The sequence below is a fragment of the Pristiophorus japonicus genome, chromosome 4 (assembly GCF_044704955.1).
Source record: "Pristiophorus japonicus isolate sPriJap1 chromosome 4, sPriJap1.hap1, whole genome shotgun sequence".
Lineage (NCBI taxonomy): Eukaryota > Metazoa > Chordata > Chondrichthyes > Pristiophoridae > Pristiophorus > Pristiophorus japonicus.
Genome location: NC_091980.1, coordinates 157,883,427 through 157,902,655, shown reverse-complemented (window position 1 = coordinate 157,902,655; position 19,229 = coordinate 157,883,427). Strand labels below are relative to the sequence as shown.

Here is a 19,229-nt window from a genome sequence, read left to right as displayed (position 1 = left end):
GATACCAATGGAAATTGACACGGGTGCATCCGTGAGTGTAGTACCAGAGTCACTATATCGCGACAAATTGCATGATTCTCAACTGGAGAAATCCAAGATAGAGCTGCGAGGCTACTCGGGAGAGAAAATTCCTGTAGTAGGCCGTATCACCGTACTGGTGAAATATAAAGATCACTTTCAGAACTTGCCTCTAATAGTAGTGAAAGGAGACAAGTCTGCCTTACAAGGAAGAAATTAGTTGAGCTCACTGAAGCTGGATTGGAGTAAGATTTTCTGTGTGGAAGCGAGATTTTCATCAACGGATGAGGTTATCAAGAAATATCCGAAGGTGTTCTGAAACAGGCAGTCTGATCCAAGGCTGCAAGGCGAGTGTCAGGGTACAGAAGGACGCTAGATCGGTTTACTACAAGCCACGTTCCGTACCATATGCACTCAAGGAGAAAGTTGAGCAAGAACTCAAAAGACTAGAGACTGAGAACATTATTTGTAAGATAGATCGATGTAATTGGGCTACACCCATTGTTGTTGTACCTAATCCGATGGTAAGGTAAGATTGTGTGGTGATTATAAAGTAACCGTAAACCAGGTTCTAGAGGTCAATGTCCCCAATACATTGCCGAATATAGATTTGTTCACAACACTGACAGGTGGTCAGATCTTCTCAAAACTGGATCTTACGAATACCTACTTACAGCGTGAAATAGATGAGGAGTCCAAGTCATGTTTGACTATAAATACTCATCTAGGCCTATATTAATTTAATAGGCTACCACTTGGAGTGTCTTCCGCCCCTGCCATATTCCAAGGGATGATGAAACAGATTTTGCAAGGTATTGAAGGGGTAGTATGTTATTTGGATGACATACTAATTTCAGCACCAAATAGGCAAATTCATAATAACATATTGAATGAAGACCTCAAACGGCTAGAGAAGCACAGAGTACGAGTGTCTGCTCGTAAATGTGAGTTATTTAAAAACTCAGTGGAGTACTTAGGGTACAGTGTAGACAAAGATGGTTTACATCCAACCATGGAAAAATTGGATGCAATTAGAAATGCACCCACTCCTAGGAATGTCACTGAACTTCGTTCATTCTTGGGTCTTTTGAACTATTATGGGAAGTTGCTACCGAATTTGGCTACAGTATTACATCCACTGAATGAACTTTTGAAAAAACAGGTCAATTAGAAGTGGTCAAAAGAATGCGATACAGCATTCAAGGAGTGTAAAAGCAAATTGGTAGAGAGCACCATGTTAGTTCACTATGACATATCTAAGGAGATTAAGCTAGCATGTGATGCCTCTCCGTATGGAGTTGAGGCAGTAATCTCTCATGTATTAAGTAGTGGGGAGGAGAGACCAATTGCTTTTGCTTCACACACTCTCAGTGCCAGTGAGAGTAATTATGTGCAAATTGAAAGGGAAGCTTTGGCATTAATTTTTGGGGTCAAGAAGTTTCACAAATACTTGTATGGTCATAAGTTTACCATCGTTACAGACCATAAGCCCCTAACAGCAATCCTCCATCCAAAGTCCCCAGTTCCAACATTAGCTGCAGCCTGAATGCAGAGATGGGCTTTGATTTTGTCAGCATATACATATGATATTGAATACAGATGATCAGCTGATCACAGTAATGCTGATGCAATATCTAGATTGCCTTCCCCATCACAAGTTACACCCGATAGGAAGAAGTGTTTTATATTTCATACATTGATGAACTGCCAGTCACAGCTGAAGAGATTGGTAGAGCAACCAAACGTGACCCAGTGATGTCAAAGGAATATGAGTATATTGCAAATGGATGGCCAAACCAGGTAACAGACAAAGATACACATCCATTCTTCATTCGTAGGAATGAATTATCAGTAGATAAAGATTGTATCATGTGGGGTACAAGAGTGGTAATACCAAATAAATTCAGGTCCAAATTATTAGGAGACCTCCATGGCCAGTACCTGGGAATCTGCTTGAACAAGAGTTTTGCACGCAGTTATTTATGATGGCCAGGTCTTGATAAAGATATAGAATACATCGTAAGTCAGTGTACGACATGTCAATCGGTAAGCAAGCAACCACCACCAGTACCATTACAGCCAGGGTGTGGCAAAGGCTACATAATGATTTTGCTGAGTTAGAAGGACAACAATTGTTCATTGTGATTGATAGCCATTCGAAGTGGGTTGAGGTGTTTCCAATGTGGAAAATAACATTGGACATTTTACGAAAATTATTTTTTACATTTGGCCTCCCTGAAGAAATTGTTTCAGATAATGGACCACAATTTCATTCTGAAGAATTTGCACAATTCATGAGCAAAAATGGTGTGAAACATACCAAGGTTCCACCATACCATCCTGCTTCGAATGATGCAGCAGAACGCACTGTACAAATTGTAAAACGTGCCCTCGTAAAACAAATATTAGATCCAAATCCAAGGAAACGACAGTTGTCATTGGATCACAAATTGGCTAATTTTTTGATTACATATCGAAATACTCCTCATACAACTACTGGTAGAACACCAGCAGAGAATTGTTTCTCAAACGACAGACACGAACCAGATTCTCGTTGTTAAAGCCAAATTTGGCACAGTCCGTAGAAGAGACACAATTAATTCAGAAAGAGAATCAGGATAGAGGTAGAGTAAAAGAGAGAAGTGTGAAATTAAACCAGAAGGTGAGAGTGAAGAACCATCACCATAAATGGTTAAAGTGGTTACCAGGAAGAGTGGTGAAGATATGTGGTCCTCGCACATATTTGGTAAAGATGTTTGATAATGGACAGATTAGGTTTGTTCATATTGATCATATTTTACCTACAGACATGGGAGGAGTTGAAGGTGGGAATGATTCAATTATTTCTGACTCATCAGATAGTTTTGCTATAGCAGTAGCAAATCCTAAATCCAATGTACTGGAAACAAATCCAGGAGAGAATCAGAATGAAAGTCTGAGTCTGAGTCAGAAAAACAAAGAGCCTGAAGTTAGAGTGAGTTCAAATGAAAATCAAGGAAATTCCGTGGAGGGAAACGTTCCTCAGGATGAGCCTCGAATGAATTTAGATTCGAGACCATGTTTGGAAGGTTCTGTTCGAGAGCGAAGGTATCCTCTTCGAAACAGAAAACAAGTGGTAAAGTTAAATTTGTAAATATGGAAAAAAATAAGTTTATATCCTGTGTTATGTATAAACATGAAAGTTATGTATGATGTTTGTTATGATGGCTTCTTCATTAAGGAGGGAGAAGTGTAATGTCTGTAAGCTTGTAATGTTTGTAGCTCCACACTGGATGTGGACGTATTGTGTACTGCAAGTGCAGAGTTAATAATAAACAGAACCAGGCAGATTCCGGAGACTTCCGAGAGAGCTGCCTGCCATGTTAGGAAGCTGCGTGTGCTGTGCTCTGTGAATATATCACAATATCATAGCGTTTAGATTAACTGTGGAAAATGACAGGGAGAAATCAAAAGTAAAAATATGTAATTGGAGGAAGGCCAATTTCAGTGGGCTGAAAATGGATCTGGCCCGGGTAAATCAAAGATTGGCAGGCAATACTGTAATCAAACAATGGGCTGCTTTAAAGAGGAGATGGTTCAGGTACAGTCGAGGTACATTCCCACTAAGGGGCAACCAAAGTAAGAGCTCCCAGGATGATGAAAGAGATGGAGAGTAAGGTGAAGCAGAAAAAGGGTGTGTGTGATGGATGTCAGGTCGAGAGTACATCTGAGAATCAGGCTGAATATACAAAGTTCAGAGGGCAAGTGAAAAATGAAATAAGAGGGCAAAGAGAGGGTATGTGAATAAAATGGCAGCCAACATAAAAGGGAATCCAAAAGTCTTCTATAAGCATATAAATAGTAAACGGGTAGTGAGAGGAGGGTGGTGCCGATTAGGGACCAATAAGGAGACCTGTGCATGGAGGCAGAGGGCATGGCTGAGGTACTAAATGAGAACTTTGCATCTATCTTCACCAAGGAAAAAGTTGCTGCCATAGTGAAAGAGGAGGTAGAGGAGATACTGAATGGGATAAGAATTAATAAAGAGGAGGTACTAGAAAAGCTGGCTGTATTTAAAGTAGATAAGTCACCAGGACTGGACGGGATGCATCCTAGGACGCTGAGAGAAGAGAAGGAAGAAATCGCGGAGGTACTGTCCATAATCTTCCGATCCTCCTTAGATACGGGGGCGGTGCCAGAGGGCTGGAGCAAATGTTACACCCTTGTTCAAAAAAGGGTGTAAAGATAAAGCCAGTAACCACAGGCCGGTCAGTTTAACCTCGGTGTGGGGAAGCTTTTAGAAACAATAATCCAGGATAGAATTAACAGTCACCTGGACAAGTGTAAATTAATTTGTTAAAGGCAAATTGTGTTTAACTAACCTGATTGAGTTTTCTGATGAGATAACAGAGAGAGTTGATGAGGACAATGTGGTTGACATGGTGAATATGGATTTCCAAAAGGCATTTGATAAAGTGCCACATAATAAGCTTGCCGGCAAAGTTGAAGCCCATGGAATAAAAGGGGCAGTGACAGCATGGATACGGAATTGGCTCAGTGACAGGAAACAGAGAGGCCGATATTCAGGTCTGCCCGAAACGGGTTGCTCATACCGCATTTGGTTTCGGCGGTGTTTACAGCGAGATTCAGCTTTTTATTGAACAATTTGCGGTGCAGTGGTGCTGGGGGTGGTAAACAGCAGGTTGCAGGGGTGTGTATGTGTGCGGAGGGGCATTAGGGAAGTTAAATTCAGCTACTGCTGATCAGGCACGAACCAGTCCGCTGCTCCCTGGCCTTCTGAAAGGCTGGGGTTCGCAGCTAGGCCCTGAGAGGGGTGGGGGGGTGTTTGCAGAGTGTCTGTGGTGAATCGTGGAGGAGCAAGGAGAGCAAGCCAGTTCACAGATGCAGAGCTAGAGACCCTGCCAGAGGCAGTGGAGGGAAGGAGGCGAGAGCTGTGCCCCCGATACAGGCAGACCCAGTCGCCAAATGTTCAGCAATGCCCAGAGGGAGGGAGCGGCAGAGGTCTCGGGAAACTCAGTCCAGGATCCCACCACCATCCAATGCCACAAAAGGCTGAGTGACATCATTCAGCTGATGAAAGTGAGTTCATCAAGATTATGAGGGGGCTTGACAAGGTGGATGGAGAGAGGATGTTTCCACTGATGGGGGAGACTAGAACTAGAGGGTACAATCTTAGAATAAGGGGCTGCCCATTTAAAACTGAGATGAGAAATTTCTTCTCTGAGGGTTGTAAATCTGTGCAATTCTCTGCCCCAGAGAGCTGTGGAAGCTGGGACATTGAATGTATTTAAGACAGAGATAGACAGTGTCATGTGTCCAAACATGTTTACTGCTTGTACTATTACATATGATGGGCCACCAGAGGGCACTACTATGGGAAACTTGTACACCAGCTGTCTGGTCACTAAGGTGATGTGTTGCCCCCGGGGAGTGGCACAGGCTCCTCAGACCAGGATGATGATAATGTAGTCTCTCAGGATCACACCATTCCTGGCCCCAGACCTGTCACTCCACCATTGCCTCCAAGCATGGACTCGCCCGAGCCAAGGCCGACTAAACCCTCCCAGGATGGTGCGGCCCAGTCTACAGCTGGCCCTTCCAGGGTCAGAGCTGGTCGAGGGCGTCCTAGAAGGACATCTGTAGCTTCTACACAAGAAACACAGCAGCCTTCCCAGACCCATGAGGCAGGCACAGGGGAGACACGTAATAGGCAGGCGTAAGAGGGGTTATAAGGAGATGCACAAGGGTAAGAGATGAGGTTGTGGTTTCTTTTGCATCTTTATGATGTAAATCTTTACTTTGTGTGAACATTTATGCCCAGGTCTCTGAGTTAATGGTGGGCAATGATGTACGAAAGGGCTCTGACATGAGTAGATCAAGGGTGAGGTGACCATTAACTCACCACAATCGAGCAGCTATCAGGTGGGTCTGCAACTCTCTTGCAGGGCTGGGATGGCGACAATGCTTCCTGGGTGGCTGGCGCTGTGCATCCTGGTCCTCCTCTTCCTGGTCCTCCTCCCCCTCATCCACCTCCTCACTCTCCTCTCCCCCACCTCCTCCTCCTCCCGTCCTCCTCTTCCTCCCCTCCTCCTCCTCTTGTTCCCTCTCCTCCCCCACCTCCTCCTCCTCTTGTTCCCCCTCCACCCCCACCTCCTCCTCCTCCTGTTCCCCCTCCACCCCCACCACCTCCTCCTCCTGGTCCTCCTCCTCCTCCTGGGCCCCTTCCTCAGATGTCACTGGTGGCTCGTTCTCCAGTGGCTGGCCCCTCATGATCGCCAGGATGTGAGGCACGCCGCAGACCACCACGCATCACTCCCCCAGACCGGTTGAGGCAACGAAACCTTTGGTTCCGTATCCCGATGCAGTGGTCAATGCGGCATCTGCTGGCTGAACGTGCGTTGTTATATATGCCTGCTCTGGTGCAGTGCTGGGGTTACAAAAGGGAGTGAGCAGCCAAATGTGCAAAGGATTCCCCTTGTCCCCAAGCAGCCACCCGCAATCTTGATGAGTGCCAGAAAAGATGGCGGGCGGACCGGTCTGGCGCAGGACGGAGGCATTGTGGCTGCTGCCTGGATATCGGGCATCAACCGCCATGATCTTACGCTGGTGGTCGTACACCAGCTGGATGTTCAGAGAGTGGAATCCCTTTCGATTTATCGAGCCCTCTGCATTGTGCTGTGCTGTGGTGCCCTCCCCCTCACAACAGCTCCTTCCTGGGCTACCTCTCGGCATTGACCTCGAGTGCCATTTCCAGCCCCTTCCCTTTGCTGCCCATCCACGGCCGCTGACTCCCTTGTCCGCTGCCCCCGGAGCCATTGCAGACGGCGGTGCCTCCTCCTCCGTACCTCCCTTGCCGCGCACAGTGCACTGCCAGCATTGAGCCCGTTGCCTCTGGGAGCTGAGCCTCCACGCCAAGGCCTCTGTGGTGTTGTGAGTGAGACCCCCCGCCCCCGGCCCAGTCACACCGCCACAGTGAGACGTCTCTCGGGACGCCGAAACAGTGTAGCGCCACAAACTGGGCCGGCACGCGCGCACCGCGCATGATAACTCCACAGTCCACCTTCAGCCGGTACAGTGAGCCCACTCAAAAAGCAGTGGTGGGACAAGGGCAGGCGGCCAGGCGATATTTTTATGCTGAATGTAGTTTCCGGGGCCGAGTCAGCAGGAGTGCAGCGGAGGTGGGGGGGGGGGGGGGGGGGGGGGAGAGCGACAGATCCTCACACCGTGGCGGGAACACAACTGGTGAATTCGCGAAGGAGCGGCGGCCATTCGACACCGCCACGTGATCACCGCTGGTCTCAATCTCTGGGCCTCCCTGGTCTCGATCTCTGGACCTCGCTGGTCTCGATCTCCGAGCCTCCCTGGTCTCGATCTCTGGGCCTCCCTGGTCTCGATCTCTGGGCCTCGATCTCTGAGCCTCCCTGGTCTCGATCTCTGGGCCTCCCTGGTCTCGATCTCTGGGCCACCCTGGTCCTGATCTCTGGGCCTCCCTGGTCTCCATCTCTGAGCCTCCCCGGTCTCCATCTGAGCCTCCCCGGTCTCCATCTCTGAGCCTCCCCGGTCTCCACCTCTGAGCCTTCCCGGTCTCCACCTCTAGGCCTCGCCGGTCTCCACCTCTGGGCCTCGCCGGTCTCCACCTCTGGGCCTCACCGGTCTCCACCTCTGGGCCCCCCTGGTCTCACACGCCAGGCCTCGCCAGTCTCCATCTCTGGGCCTCGCCGGTCTCCATCTCTGGGCCCCACTGGTCCCGATCTCTGGATCTCCCTGGTCTCGATCTCCGCCCCTCGCCGGTCTCGATCTCTGGGCCTCGCCGGTCTCGATCTCCGCCCCTCGCCGGTCTCGATCTCTGGGCCTCGCCGGTCTCGATCTCCGCCCCTCGCTGGTCCCAATCTCTGGATCTCCCTGGTCTCACACGCCGGGCCTCGCCGGTCTCCATCTCCGGGCCTCGCCGGTCTCCATCTCCGGGCCTCGCCGGTCTCCATCTCCGGGCCTCGCCGGTCTCCATCTCCGGGCCTCGCCGGTCTCCATCTCCGGGCCTCGATCTCTGGGCCTCTCCAGTCTCCATCTCCGGGCCTCGCCGGTCTCCATCTCCGGGCCTCGCCGGTCTCCATCTCCGGGCCCCCCTGGTCTCACACGCCAGGCCTCGCTGGTCTCGATCTCCGCCCCTCGCTGGTCTCGATCTCTGGGCCCCGCTGGTCCCGATCCCTGGATCTCCCTGGTCTCACACGCCAGGCCTCCCTGGTCTCCATCTCTGGGCCTCGCCGGTCTCCATCTCTGGGCCTCGCTGGTCTCCATCTCTGGGCCCCCCTGGTCTCCATCTCTGGGCCTCGCCGGTCTCCATCTCTGGGCCTCGCTGGTCTCCATCTCTGGGCCCCCCTGGTCTCCATCTCTGGGCCTCGCCGGTCTCTATCTCTGGGCCCCGCTGGTCCCGATCTCTGGATCTCCCTGGTCTCACACGCCAGGCCTCCCTGGTCTCCATCTCTGGGCCTCGCCGGTCTCGATCGCCGCCCCTCGCTGGTCTCGATTTCTGGGCCTCGCTGGTCTCGATCTCTGGACCTCGCTGGTCCCGATCTCTGGACCTCGCTCTCCGCCCCTCGCTGGTCTCGATTTCTGGGCCTCGCTGGTCTCGATCACCGCTCCTCACTGGTCCCGATCTCTGGGCCTCGCTCTCCGCCCCTCGCTGGTCTCGATCTCTGGGCCTCGCTGGTCTCGATCTCTGGACCTCGCTGGTCTCGATTTCTGGGCCTCGCTGGTCTCGATCGCCGCTCCTCACTGGTCCCGATCTCTGGGCCTCGCTCTCCGCCCCTCGCTGGTCTCGATTTCTGGGCCTCGCTGGTCTCGATCTCTGGGCCTCGCTGGTCTCGATCTCTGGACCTCGCTGGTCTCGATTTCTGGGCCTCGCTGGTCTCGATCGCCGCTCCTCACTGGTCCCGATCTCTGGGCCTCGCTCTCCGCCCCTCGTTGGTCCCAATCTCTGGGCCTCGCTGGTCCCGATTCTATTCACTGCGTGGTCTTACTGTGGCAATGGTGGGATTAGGGGGCCAGGATCTAACAGTAACGGGGAGGCTACCATCTTCAAGACACATATAAAGACTGGGGAGCAAACAACATGAGAGGTGGGTCTGCAGAGCCGAGTAGCAAGGTTAACAGCGCAATGCAGACTCTTGTAGTGGTTGAGGCTTCAAATTGGAACCTTGGCTGTGGCCTTACCCATGTAGAGCATGGGTTCCCAATCACTACATTGAGCAGAGAGTGTACAGTGAGCTAACCGAGCCTAACATGTGACGGTTCAAATGTAAGATACTCACCCTCACCAGCCGCGTCATCTCATTCCATTTTAGTAGGCAGTGAGTGGCTATCCTAACCACCGTATCACTCGCAGAAACTTGTAAGATTTCTCTTCACAGGCCTCTGGGACTTGGTCCTCGTTGCCTCTCCAGGGCATCAAGGAGTGCATCCAGTGGGGCGTCCGTGAACCAGTGAGCACGCTGATGAGCTGCTGCTGGGTCTGCCATGCTCACCGTCTGAGTGAGTGCGTAGGAAGCGAACATAGCCACGAGGCCTCGAGGCACCCAATCAACGCCTCAATTCAATCCAGGTGGACCACTGTGTCTGTGGCTCAGCTACAAATGCTGCCCAAGTCTCGGATGTTGAGCCCACGCTTAACGGCCCAGTTAGCGCAGCGTAGCGCCTCCAGGTAAGTCTGCAATGCCATGATTTTGCACTGCTATCAATTCTTTAGGTGTCAACATTGAATTTCGCGTTTAGGGAGCGTGCCTAATGCCTAGTGTTAAAAATTTCTCTCAGCCGGTGACACCGCCTCATAAATGGCGGCACAGAATTTCGACCCCTCAGTCTTTCTATATTAGTCCTCCCAACGTGCATTTCTTCACATTTCTCCACATTGAACTCCATCTGCCATGCTTCTGCCTATTTCACCATCCTGTCTGTGTCATCCTGCAGCCTATAACTGTCCTCATCACTATATACTATTTTGCCAAGTTTCGTATCATCTGCAGATTTTACAATGCTGCTCCCTACACCCGAGCTCAGGTCATTAATAAAAACTGAAAAGATTAATGGACCCAAAACTGACCCTTTGGGAACATCACTGCAAACCACCTCCCAGTCTGACAAACATTAATCCAACACCCTCTGCTTCCTGTCACTGAGCCCATTCCATATCCATTCCACCACTTTCCCTTTAATTCCATGGACTGCCATCTTCTTAATAAGCCTGCTGTGTGGCACTTTGTCGAATGCCTTCTGAAAGTCCCTATATACATCTACTGCCTGACCTTCTCTGATTGGATTCTTCGATGAACTATCAAGTTAGTCACAAGTTAACAATCTGTGCTGGCTCTCCATGGTTTAACCCAGGCCTTTCCAAATGAAAGTTTCTGTCCCCAATAATGGTTTCCAGTAACCTCCCCACCTGATGTTGGGCTGACTGGCCGACACTTTCCTGCGTTATCCCCTTTCGTAAAGCTCAGTTAGATAGGTTAGGGAGCACCAGAGGCCGTGCGTATAAGTAACACAAGGGCAGAACTGGATAAGACCACCGGACTCAACCCTGGGCCCCGATCCTCGACCCTGACCCCAATCCTGACCCGACCCCAATCCCAACCCTGACCCCAATCCCAACCCTGTCCCCAATCCCAACCCTGACCCCAATCCCAGCCCTGACTCCAATCCCTGCCCCGACCCTGACCCCAATCCCAACCTTGACCCCGATCCCAAACCTGAGCCCAATCCTGACCCCGACCCCAATACCAATCCTGACCCCAATCCCAATCCCGACCTCAAACCTGACCCCAATCCCAATCCCAACCCTGACCCCAATCCGATCCCCGGCCCCGACCCCAGTCCCGGTCCCGACCCCAGTCCCGGCCCCAATCCCAGCTCTGGCCCCAATCCCGGCCCTGACCTCAATCACTTGGCCCCAATCCCAGCCCTGCCCCAATCCCCGGCCTAACCCCAATCCCCGGCCTGACCACTGACCCCAATCCCCGGCCACAATCCCGAGCCTGACCCCAATCACTGGCCCCAATTCTGACCCTAATCCCGACCCTGACCCCAATCCCCAATCCTGACCCCAATCCTGACTCTTGACCCTGATCCTGACCCCAATCCTGAGCCCTGACCCCAATCTCAATCCCAAGCCTGACCCCAATTCCCGGCCCTGATCCCAATCCCGATCCCGGCCCTGACCCCGATCCCAGCCCTGACCCCAATCCCGACCCTGACCCCAATCCCAATCCTGACCCCAACCCCAACCCTGACCCCAATTCTGACCCAATCCCGACCCCAATCACTGGTCCCAATCCCGACCTTGACCCCAATCCCGTTCCTAATCCCAACCCTGACATCAATCCTGGCCCTGACCCCAATCCGGATCCCTGACCCTAATTCCAATCCTGACCCCAATCCCGACCCCTGACCCCAATCCTGGCCCTGAGCTCTCTCTTTTCCTGAACAGACAGTTGGGCCCTCAGTTTAACATCTCATCGGTGCATAAATTGTCTGCCACTGGAACCACAGAATCTCACAGCACAGAAGGAGGCCACTTGGCCCATCATGCCTGTGTCGGCTCTTTGAAAGAGTTGTCCAATTTAGTCCCCCAGCCAGCTATTCCCCATAACCCTGCAAATGACATATCCAGTTGCCGTTTGGAAGTTCCGATGGAATCGGATTCGACCGGCCTTTCAAGAAGTGCGTTCCAGATCACCATAATGCTATGAGAAAATTCCCCTGCTCTCCCCTCTCGATCGTTTACCAATTATTTTAAATCTATGACCGCTAGTTATCGACTCGCTCACCAGAGGGAATAGTTTCTCGCGACTTGCTCGATCAAAATCCCTGAATGAGCTTCCAAAACTCCAGCCACTGCATTTTAAAAGTAATTTGTTGATTGAAGTACTTTGGGAAGTCTTAGGGCATGAAAGGTGCTGTACAGATAAACGTTTGTTCCTTCTTCCTTCTGCTGTGAGCTGGAGCTTGAGAAGAAAACTAGATTTCCTTAATTTTATTTGTGCAATAATGACTCCCTGTTTTCTTGGTCACGTTTTGATTGTAAAGGTACAAGTCCTGTGTCTGGGGAGAGTGGGGCAAGGGGAGAAAGGCGTGAGCGTTGGGGGGGGAGGAGAAGGGGGGCGGGCGTTGAGGGGGGAAGAGGGGAGGGTGGGCTTTGGGGGGGAAGGGGGGGCAGGCATTGAGGGAGGAGATGGGAACCGGGGGGGGGGGGAATGAAGGGGCGCAGGCATTAGAGAGTGAGCGGTCATCAGGGAGAGGGGGGAGCGGGTATGAGGGAGAAGGGGCAGGTGTATCGGGGAGAAGATGCCCGCCCCAACAGTGATACAAGTGAATGGTGCCCTTCTATATTTCAATATTAATGGGAGTGAATTCTTAATTTACAATACAATTTTAGGATCTTATTTTTACAGAGAAGTTTTGATGCCATTTGGTAGCTATCGCGACCAGTTCTATGACCGTCCGAGAACTCTGCATTCCTCTGGTTCATCACGGATTTCCTTCGCTCCGCCATTGGCGGCTGTGCCTTCCGCTAGAATTTCCCTCCTTGAAAACACCCCCATCTCCCTCCTCCTTTAAACCCCCCCCCCCACATCTCCCTCCTCCTTAAACCCCCCCCCCACATCTCCCTCCTCCTTAAACCCCCCCCCCCACATCTCCCTCCTCCTTAAACCCCCCCCCCACATCTCTCTCCTCCTTAAACCCCCCCCCCACATCTCTCTCCTCCTTAAACCTCCTCCCCATCTCTCCTCCTTAAACCTCCCCCCCCCATCTCTCTCCTCCTTAAACCTCCCCCCCATCTCTCTCCTCCTTAAACCCCCCCCCATCTCTCTCCTCCTTAAACCCCCCCACACATCTCTCTCCTCCTTAAACCCCCCCCCCACATCTCTCTCCTCCTTAAACCCCCCCCCCACATCTCTCTCCTCCTTAAACCTCCTCCCCATCTCTCCTCCTTAAACCTCCCCCCCCCATCTCTCTCCTCCTTAAACCTCCCCCCCCATCTCTCTCCTCCTTAAACCCCCCCCCATCTCTCTCCTCCTTAAACCCCCCCACACATCTCTCCTCCTTAAACCCCCCCCCCACATCTCTCTCCTCCTTAAACCCCCCCCCCACATCTCTCTCCTCCTTAAACCTCCTCCCCATCTCTCCTCCTTAAACCTCCCCCCCCCATCTCCCTCCTCCTTAAACCCCCCCCCCCCACATCTCCCTCCTCCTTAAACCCCCCCCCCACATCTCTCTCCTCCTTAAACCCCCCCCCCACATCTCCCTCCTCCTTAAACCCCCCCCCCACATCTCCCTCCTCCTTAAACCCCCCCCCACATCTCTCTCCTCCTTAAACCCCCCCCCCACATCTCTCTCCTCCTTAAACCTCCTCCCCATCTCTCCTCCTTAAACCTCCCCCCCCCATCTCTCTCCTCCTTAAACCTCCCCCCCCATCTCTCTCCTCCTTAAACCCCCCCCCATCTCTCTCCTCCTTAAACCCCCCCACACATCTCTCCTCCTTAAACCCCCCCCCACACATCTCTCTCCTCCTTAAACCCCCCCCACATACATCTCTTTCCTCCTTAAACCCCCCCCATCTCTCCCTCCTCCTTTAAACCCCCCACCTCCCTCCTCCTTTTAAACCCCCCACCTCCCTCCTCCTTTTAAACCCCCCCCCCACATCTCTCTCCTCCTTAAACCCCCCCCCACATCTCTCTCCTCCTTAAAGCCCCCCCCCCACATCTCCCTCCTCCTTAAACCCCCCCACACACATCTCTCTCCTCCTTAAACCCCCCCCACACATCTCTCTCCTCCTTAACCCCCCCCATCGCTCCCTCCTCCTTTAAACCACCCCATCCTCACTCCCTTGAAACCCCTCCATCTCTCTCCCTTTAAACCCCCCCCATCTCTCTCTCCTCCTTTAAACCCCCCCACCACATCTCTCTCCTCCTTTAAACCCCCCCACCACATCTCTCTCCTCCTTTAAACCCCCCCACCACATCTCTCTCCTCCTTTAAACCCCCCCCACCCCACATTGCTCTCCTCCTTTAATCCCCCCCACCCCACATCTCTCTCCTCCTTTAACCCCCCCCCACATCTCTCTCCTCCTTTAAACCCCCCCCCCCCATCTAACCCTCCTCCTTTAAACTCCCCCCACCCCCCCCATCTAACCCTCCTCCTTTAAAAAACCTTCCATCTCTCTCTCCTCCCAAAACTACTTGACAAATCTTCTAGAATTTTTTGAGGATGTAACTAGTAGAGTGGACAAGGGAGAACCAGTGGATGTGGTGTATTTGGACTTTCAAAAGGCTTTGAGATTAGTGTGCAAAATTAAAGCACATGGTGTTGGGGGGTAATGTACTGACGTGGATAGAGAACTAGTTGACAGACAGGATGCAAAGAGTAGGAATAAACAGGTCCTTTTCAGAATGGCAGGCAATGACTCATGGGGTACCGCAAGGTTCAGTGCTGAGAACCCTGCTATTTACAATATACATTAATGATTTGGACGAAGGAATTGAATGTAATCTCTCCAAGTTTGCAGATGACATTAAGCTGGGTGGCAGTGTGAGCTGTGAGGAGTATGCTAAGAGGCTGCAGGGTGACTTGGACAGACGAGGTGAGTGGGCAAATGCATGGCAGATGCAGTATAATGTAGATAAATTTAAGGTTATCTTCTTTGGTGGCAAAAACAGGGAGGCAGAATGGTGACAGATTATGAAAAGGGGAGGTGCAACAAGACCTGGGTGTCATGGTATATCAGTCATTTAAAGTTGGCATGCAGGTACAGCAGGCAGTGAAGAAGGCAAATGGCATGTTGGCCTTCATAGCCAGAGGATTTGAGTATTGGAGCAGGGAGGTTTTACTGCAGTTGTACAGGGCCTTGGTGAGGCCACACCTTGAATATTGTCTACAGTTTTGGTCTCCTAATTTGCTATTGAGGGAGTGCAGTGAAGGTTCACCAGACTGATTCCTGGGATGGCAGAACTGACATGTGAAGAAAGACTGGATCGACGAGGCTTATATTCATTCACTGGAATTTAGAAGAATGAGAGGGGGTCTCATAGAAACTTATAACATTCTGACAGGATTATACAGGTTAGATGCAGGAAGAATGTTTCCGATGTTGGGGAAGTCCAGAACCAGGGGTCACAGTCTAAGGATAAGGGGTAAGCCATTTAGGACCGAGATGAGGAGAAACTTCTTCACTCGGAGAATTGTGAACCTGTGGAATTCTCTGCCACAGAAAGTTGTTGAGGCCATTCGTTAGATATATTCAAAAGGGAGTTAGATGTGGCCCTTACGGCTAAAGGGATCAAAGGGTATGGAGAGAAAGCAGGAATGGGGTACTGAAGTTGCATGATCAGCCATGATCATATTGAATGGTGGTGCAGGCTCGAAGGGGCGAATGGCCTACTCCTGCACCTATTTTCTATGTTTCTATCTCATTCTCCCTCCTCCAAACCTTCACCTGTCCCGATATCTGCCGGTGTGGCTGTGTGTCGACTGTTGGTGGATTAAGCTTCTGGGAGGTTTCCGCTCAGTAAAGGCACTATATAAGCGCAGGTTGTTGTTGTGACTAAAAGCCCAGCAGTGATGTTGGTGAGACATGTGCGTTTTATACTGGGTTTTGACAACATCAAACAGCATTTTGGCATTTATTTTTTTCAAAATGTGTTCCTGTATAACAACCAACATCCACTCACAATAAAATGTTAACAGGAACTCCCTCCATGCAAGACCCAGGTGATTCACCTCATGTTCAACATGCATCAGAACTCTGCAGTCGTATTCCCAAACTCCAGGAGTTGGGATTCATTGCTTTGCTCGATAGTAATTTTGCAAATTGTGTCAAGGATTCTTTCATTTTTATGATTATAAAGGCACCCAAAATAAATTCACTCAATTAAAAATAAACACACAAAATGCTGCAAACACTCAGCAGGTTGGGCAGCACCTGTGGAGAAATAACGTGCATTTATATAGCACCTTTCACAACCTCTGGACGTCCCAAAGTGCATCACAGCTACTGAAACACTGAGTGTAGTCACTGTTGTAATGTAGGAAATGCAGCAGCCAATTTGCGCACAGCAAGCTCCCACAAACAGCAATGTGATAACAAAAACAGATTATCTGATCATTATGTTGATTAAGGGATACATATTGGCCAGAACACTGGGGATAACTCCCCTATTCGTCTTCAAAACAGTGCCTGGGAATCTTGTACCCAATTGAAAGGGCAAATGGGGGCCTCGGTTTAACGTCTTTGTCAAGTGAAAGGCGGCACCTCCGATGGTGCAGCACTCCCTCAGCACCCAGAGAGAAACAAGAGTTAACGGTCCGGGTCGATGACTTTTCACAGACGCTGCCCGATCTGCTGAATGTTTCCAGCATTTTCTGTTTTTATTTCAGATTTCCAGCATCCGCAGTAATTTTCTTTTGTCTCATGTAATGAAATCAGTTTTGAAATTAAATTAAGAATTATACAGTGTGATACAAATATTCTGAAACTTTAACATAGCGTCCAAACGCCCCTCAGTCTTCAAAACCACCCACTGTGCTTTCAGTGACACACATTGTTCTTGGAAACCAGTGTGGAATCCAGGGCAGCAGCTGTGGTTCTATAACCCCCCCTTCCTCCCCATCACACCCCTCCCACCCCTCGCTGGGGTCCTGTCACGAAGGAATACTTGTGGGAAGAAGGCAATGCATTTTCCATTGCCAGAGGGCACCACACTTGCGCACACATGCTCACACGCTCACACACTCACCCCTCAGCTTCCCACCAGCATGAACACTAAACCAAAAAGATACTTGGTGACAATGAGGTAAAATGTGAGCTGCTTCGAACAGTCTCAATCTCCATGCGCACTTCAGTAGATTTGTACCTTGCAGCGGGTTGGAGAAGTTTTTTTTTTTTTTTTTGAGGAGGAGGGCAATGGAAGGAATAATTTGATATTTATCTTCAGTCACCCAGGGGGAATGGAGGGTGTTGGAGAGATGCGAGTGGGAGTGGTGGCGTTCCATCACTGCGTGTCCAGCTCTCGGCCTGCCCTCGGAAGGTCATCAGGAGTAAGGGCAGTTCTTCATTTCGGCCCTAAACGTTCGGATGGAGGAGCTGTTGAGAGTCCAGGCCTTGTAGACAAGGACCAGGGCCAAGAGCACTGACCAGGTTCTCACTGGAGACAGGAAGAAGGCGGCTATGCCGTAGGTGACCAGCAGGATGTAGCTGCCGTAGACTTGCCACAGGAGCAGCACGGCCATGAAGAAGTGCATTGAGATGGTGCGGACCCAGCCCGTGTACTTGACGTGCGAGTGGAAGTAGGCTCCACGACAGCGCAGGAGCAAACACCAGCACAGGTAGCCCATCAGCGGCATGTTAAACAAGGTCAGCTGGACGGAGCAAGAGGAAAAAAATTAAATATACAGGTACAATTAAACTATAGTATGAACTGTATAAAACACTGGTTAGACCACAGCTGGAGTACTGCGTGCAGTTCTGGTCACCGCATTACAGGAAAGATGCGTTTGTACTAGAAAGGGTAGAGGAGATTTACGAGGATGTTGCCGGGACTGGAGAATTTTAGCAATGAGGAAAGATTGGATAGGCTGAGGTTTGTTTTCTTTAGAACAGAGGAGGCTGAGGGGAGACCTGATTGAGGTGCTTAAAATTATGATGAGCCTGGATAGAGTGGATAGGATGGACCTATTTCCCTCAGCAGAGGAATCATCAACCAGGAGGCATAGATTTAAAGTAATTGGTAGGAGGTTTAGAGGGGAGTTGAGGGGAACTTTCTTCACCCAGAGGGTGGTGGGGGTCTGGAACTCACTGCCTGAAAGGGTGGTAGAGGCAGAAACCCTCACCACATTTAAAAAGTACTTGGATGTGCACTTGAAGTGCTGTAACCTACAGGGCTACGGACCCAGAGCTGGAAGGTGGGTTTAGGCTGGATAGCTCTTTGTCAGCCAGTGCGGACACAATGGACCAAAATGGCTTCCTTCCGAGCTGTAATTTTGTATGATTCTATGAACGTGTAACCCGGAACGTTAATCTCAACACTGAAATGTGGATGAGCCAATGGGTGCAGCGTGTGAGGATATTGTGAACCGAGGCTCGTCCATTTACCTGAAGGATTCCGACGAAGAAAGTCAGGCTTCCCTCCAAGAAGTGCCCGTCCACGACCATACCAAAGACAAAGCAGGCTCCAAACCGGCCGTCTATCACCTCACCGATGAACCAGGGCCCTGCAACAGAGGGAAAGTGAATGGCCAGGACTTCACATGCAAACTCTGTCAGCTGTGGCTCAGTGGGTAGCACTCTTGCCTGTGAGTCAGGAGGTTGTGGGTTCAAGTCCCACTCCAGGGATGTGAGCACATAAATCTAGGCTGACACTCCCAGTGCAGTGCTGAGGGAGCGCTGCACTGTCGGAGGTTCCGTCTTTCGGATGAGACGTTAAACTGAGGTCCCGTCTGCCCTCTCAAGTAGGCGTAAAAGATCCCAAGGCACTATTTTGAAGAAGAGCAGGGGCGTTATCTCTGGTGTAACAGATTATCTGGTCATTATCACATTGCTGTTTGTGGGAGCTTGCTGCGCTAGTTGCCGTATTTACCACATTACAACAGTGACTACACTCCAAAAGTACTTCATTGGCTGTGAAGCACTTTGAGATGTCCGGTGGTCGTGAAAGGTGCTATATAAATCCAAGTCTTTCTTTCTTTAACCTCTGCTTGATGTTAACACTAGGCTCAAAGATGGAGGGTCAGGGGAGGGGTGGAAGCATTTCCCTCTCCACCCATCTCTCACACCTTAGTGAACCAAACTTCCGTGAGAAATATAAATATCAGAGGGAACAAATGATGGGCTTTTACTGGTGACCACTCTTGTACAACTGTGGTTTGTTCAATTTTTATTAAAGTACAGGATGGGTCACAGTACTACTTCATAGAACAATGCAAGGCTCCAGCTTCAAAATACATTTCTAGCAATCAGTCACATTTCCCTGATGTTTGAGACTGTATGATTGAAGTGGCAAGGTGTGAGGGAAGAAAAGATCCGATCAAACTTGGCAAAAGGTTTCTGTATAGTAAAACTTTTTTACAATTCACACCAGATCTTTCACAGACCTGAACTGGATGATTATAAATGTCCCAACTCGCACCAAGTCCCGCTCACCCATCACCCCTGTGCTCACTGACCT

General features: G+C 50.5%; 1 protein-coding gene across 1 annotated transcript in view; it reads right to left on the bottom strand.

The window, feature by feature from the left end:
• Window positions 1-15,672: 15,672 nt before the first annotated feature.
• The window catches only part of tmem62 (transmembrane protein 62), a 51,782-nt gene continuing 48,225 nt past the window's right edge, over window positions 15,673-19,229 (bottom strand). The window contains exons 13-14 of the mRNA XM_070878718.1: window positions 18,158-18,276; window positions 15,673-17,424 (exon numbers count right to left, since the gene is read on the bottom strand). Coding sequence (XP_070734819.1) covers window positions 17,098-17,424; window positions 18,158-18,276 — 446 coding nt within the window. The 3' untranslated portion in view covers window positions 15,673-17,097. The remainder of the gene's footprint in view (window positions 17,425-18,157; window positions 18,277-19,229) is intronic.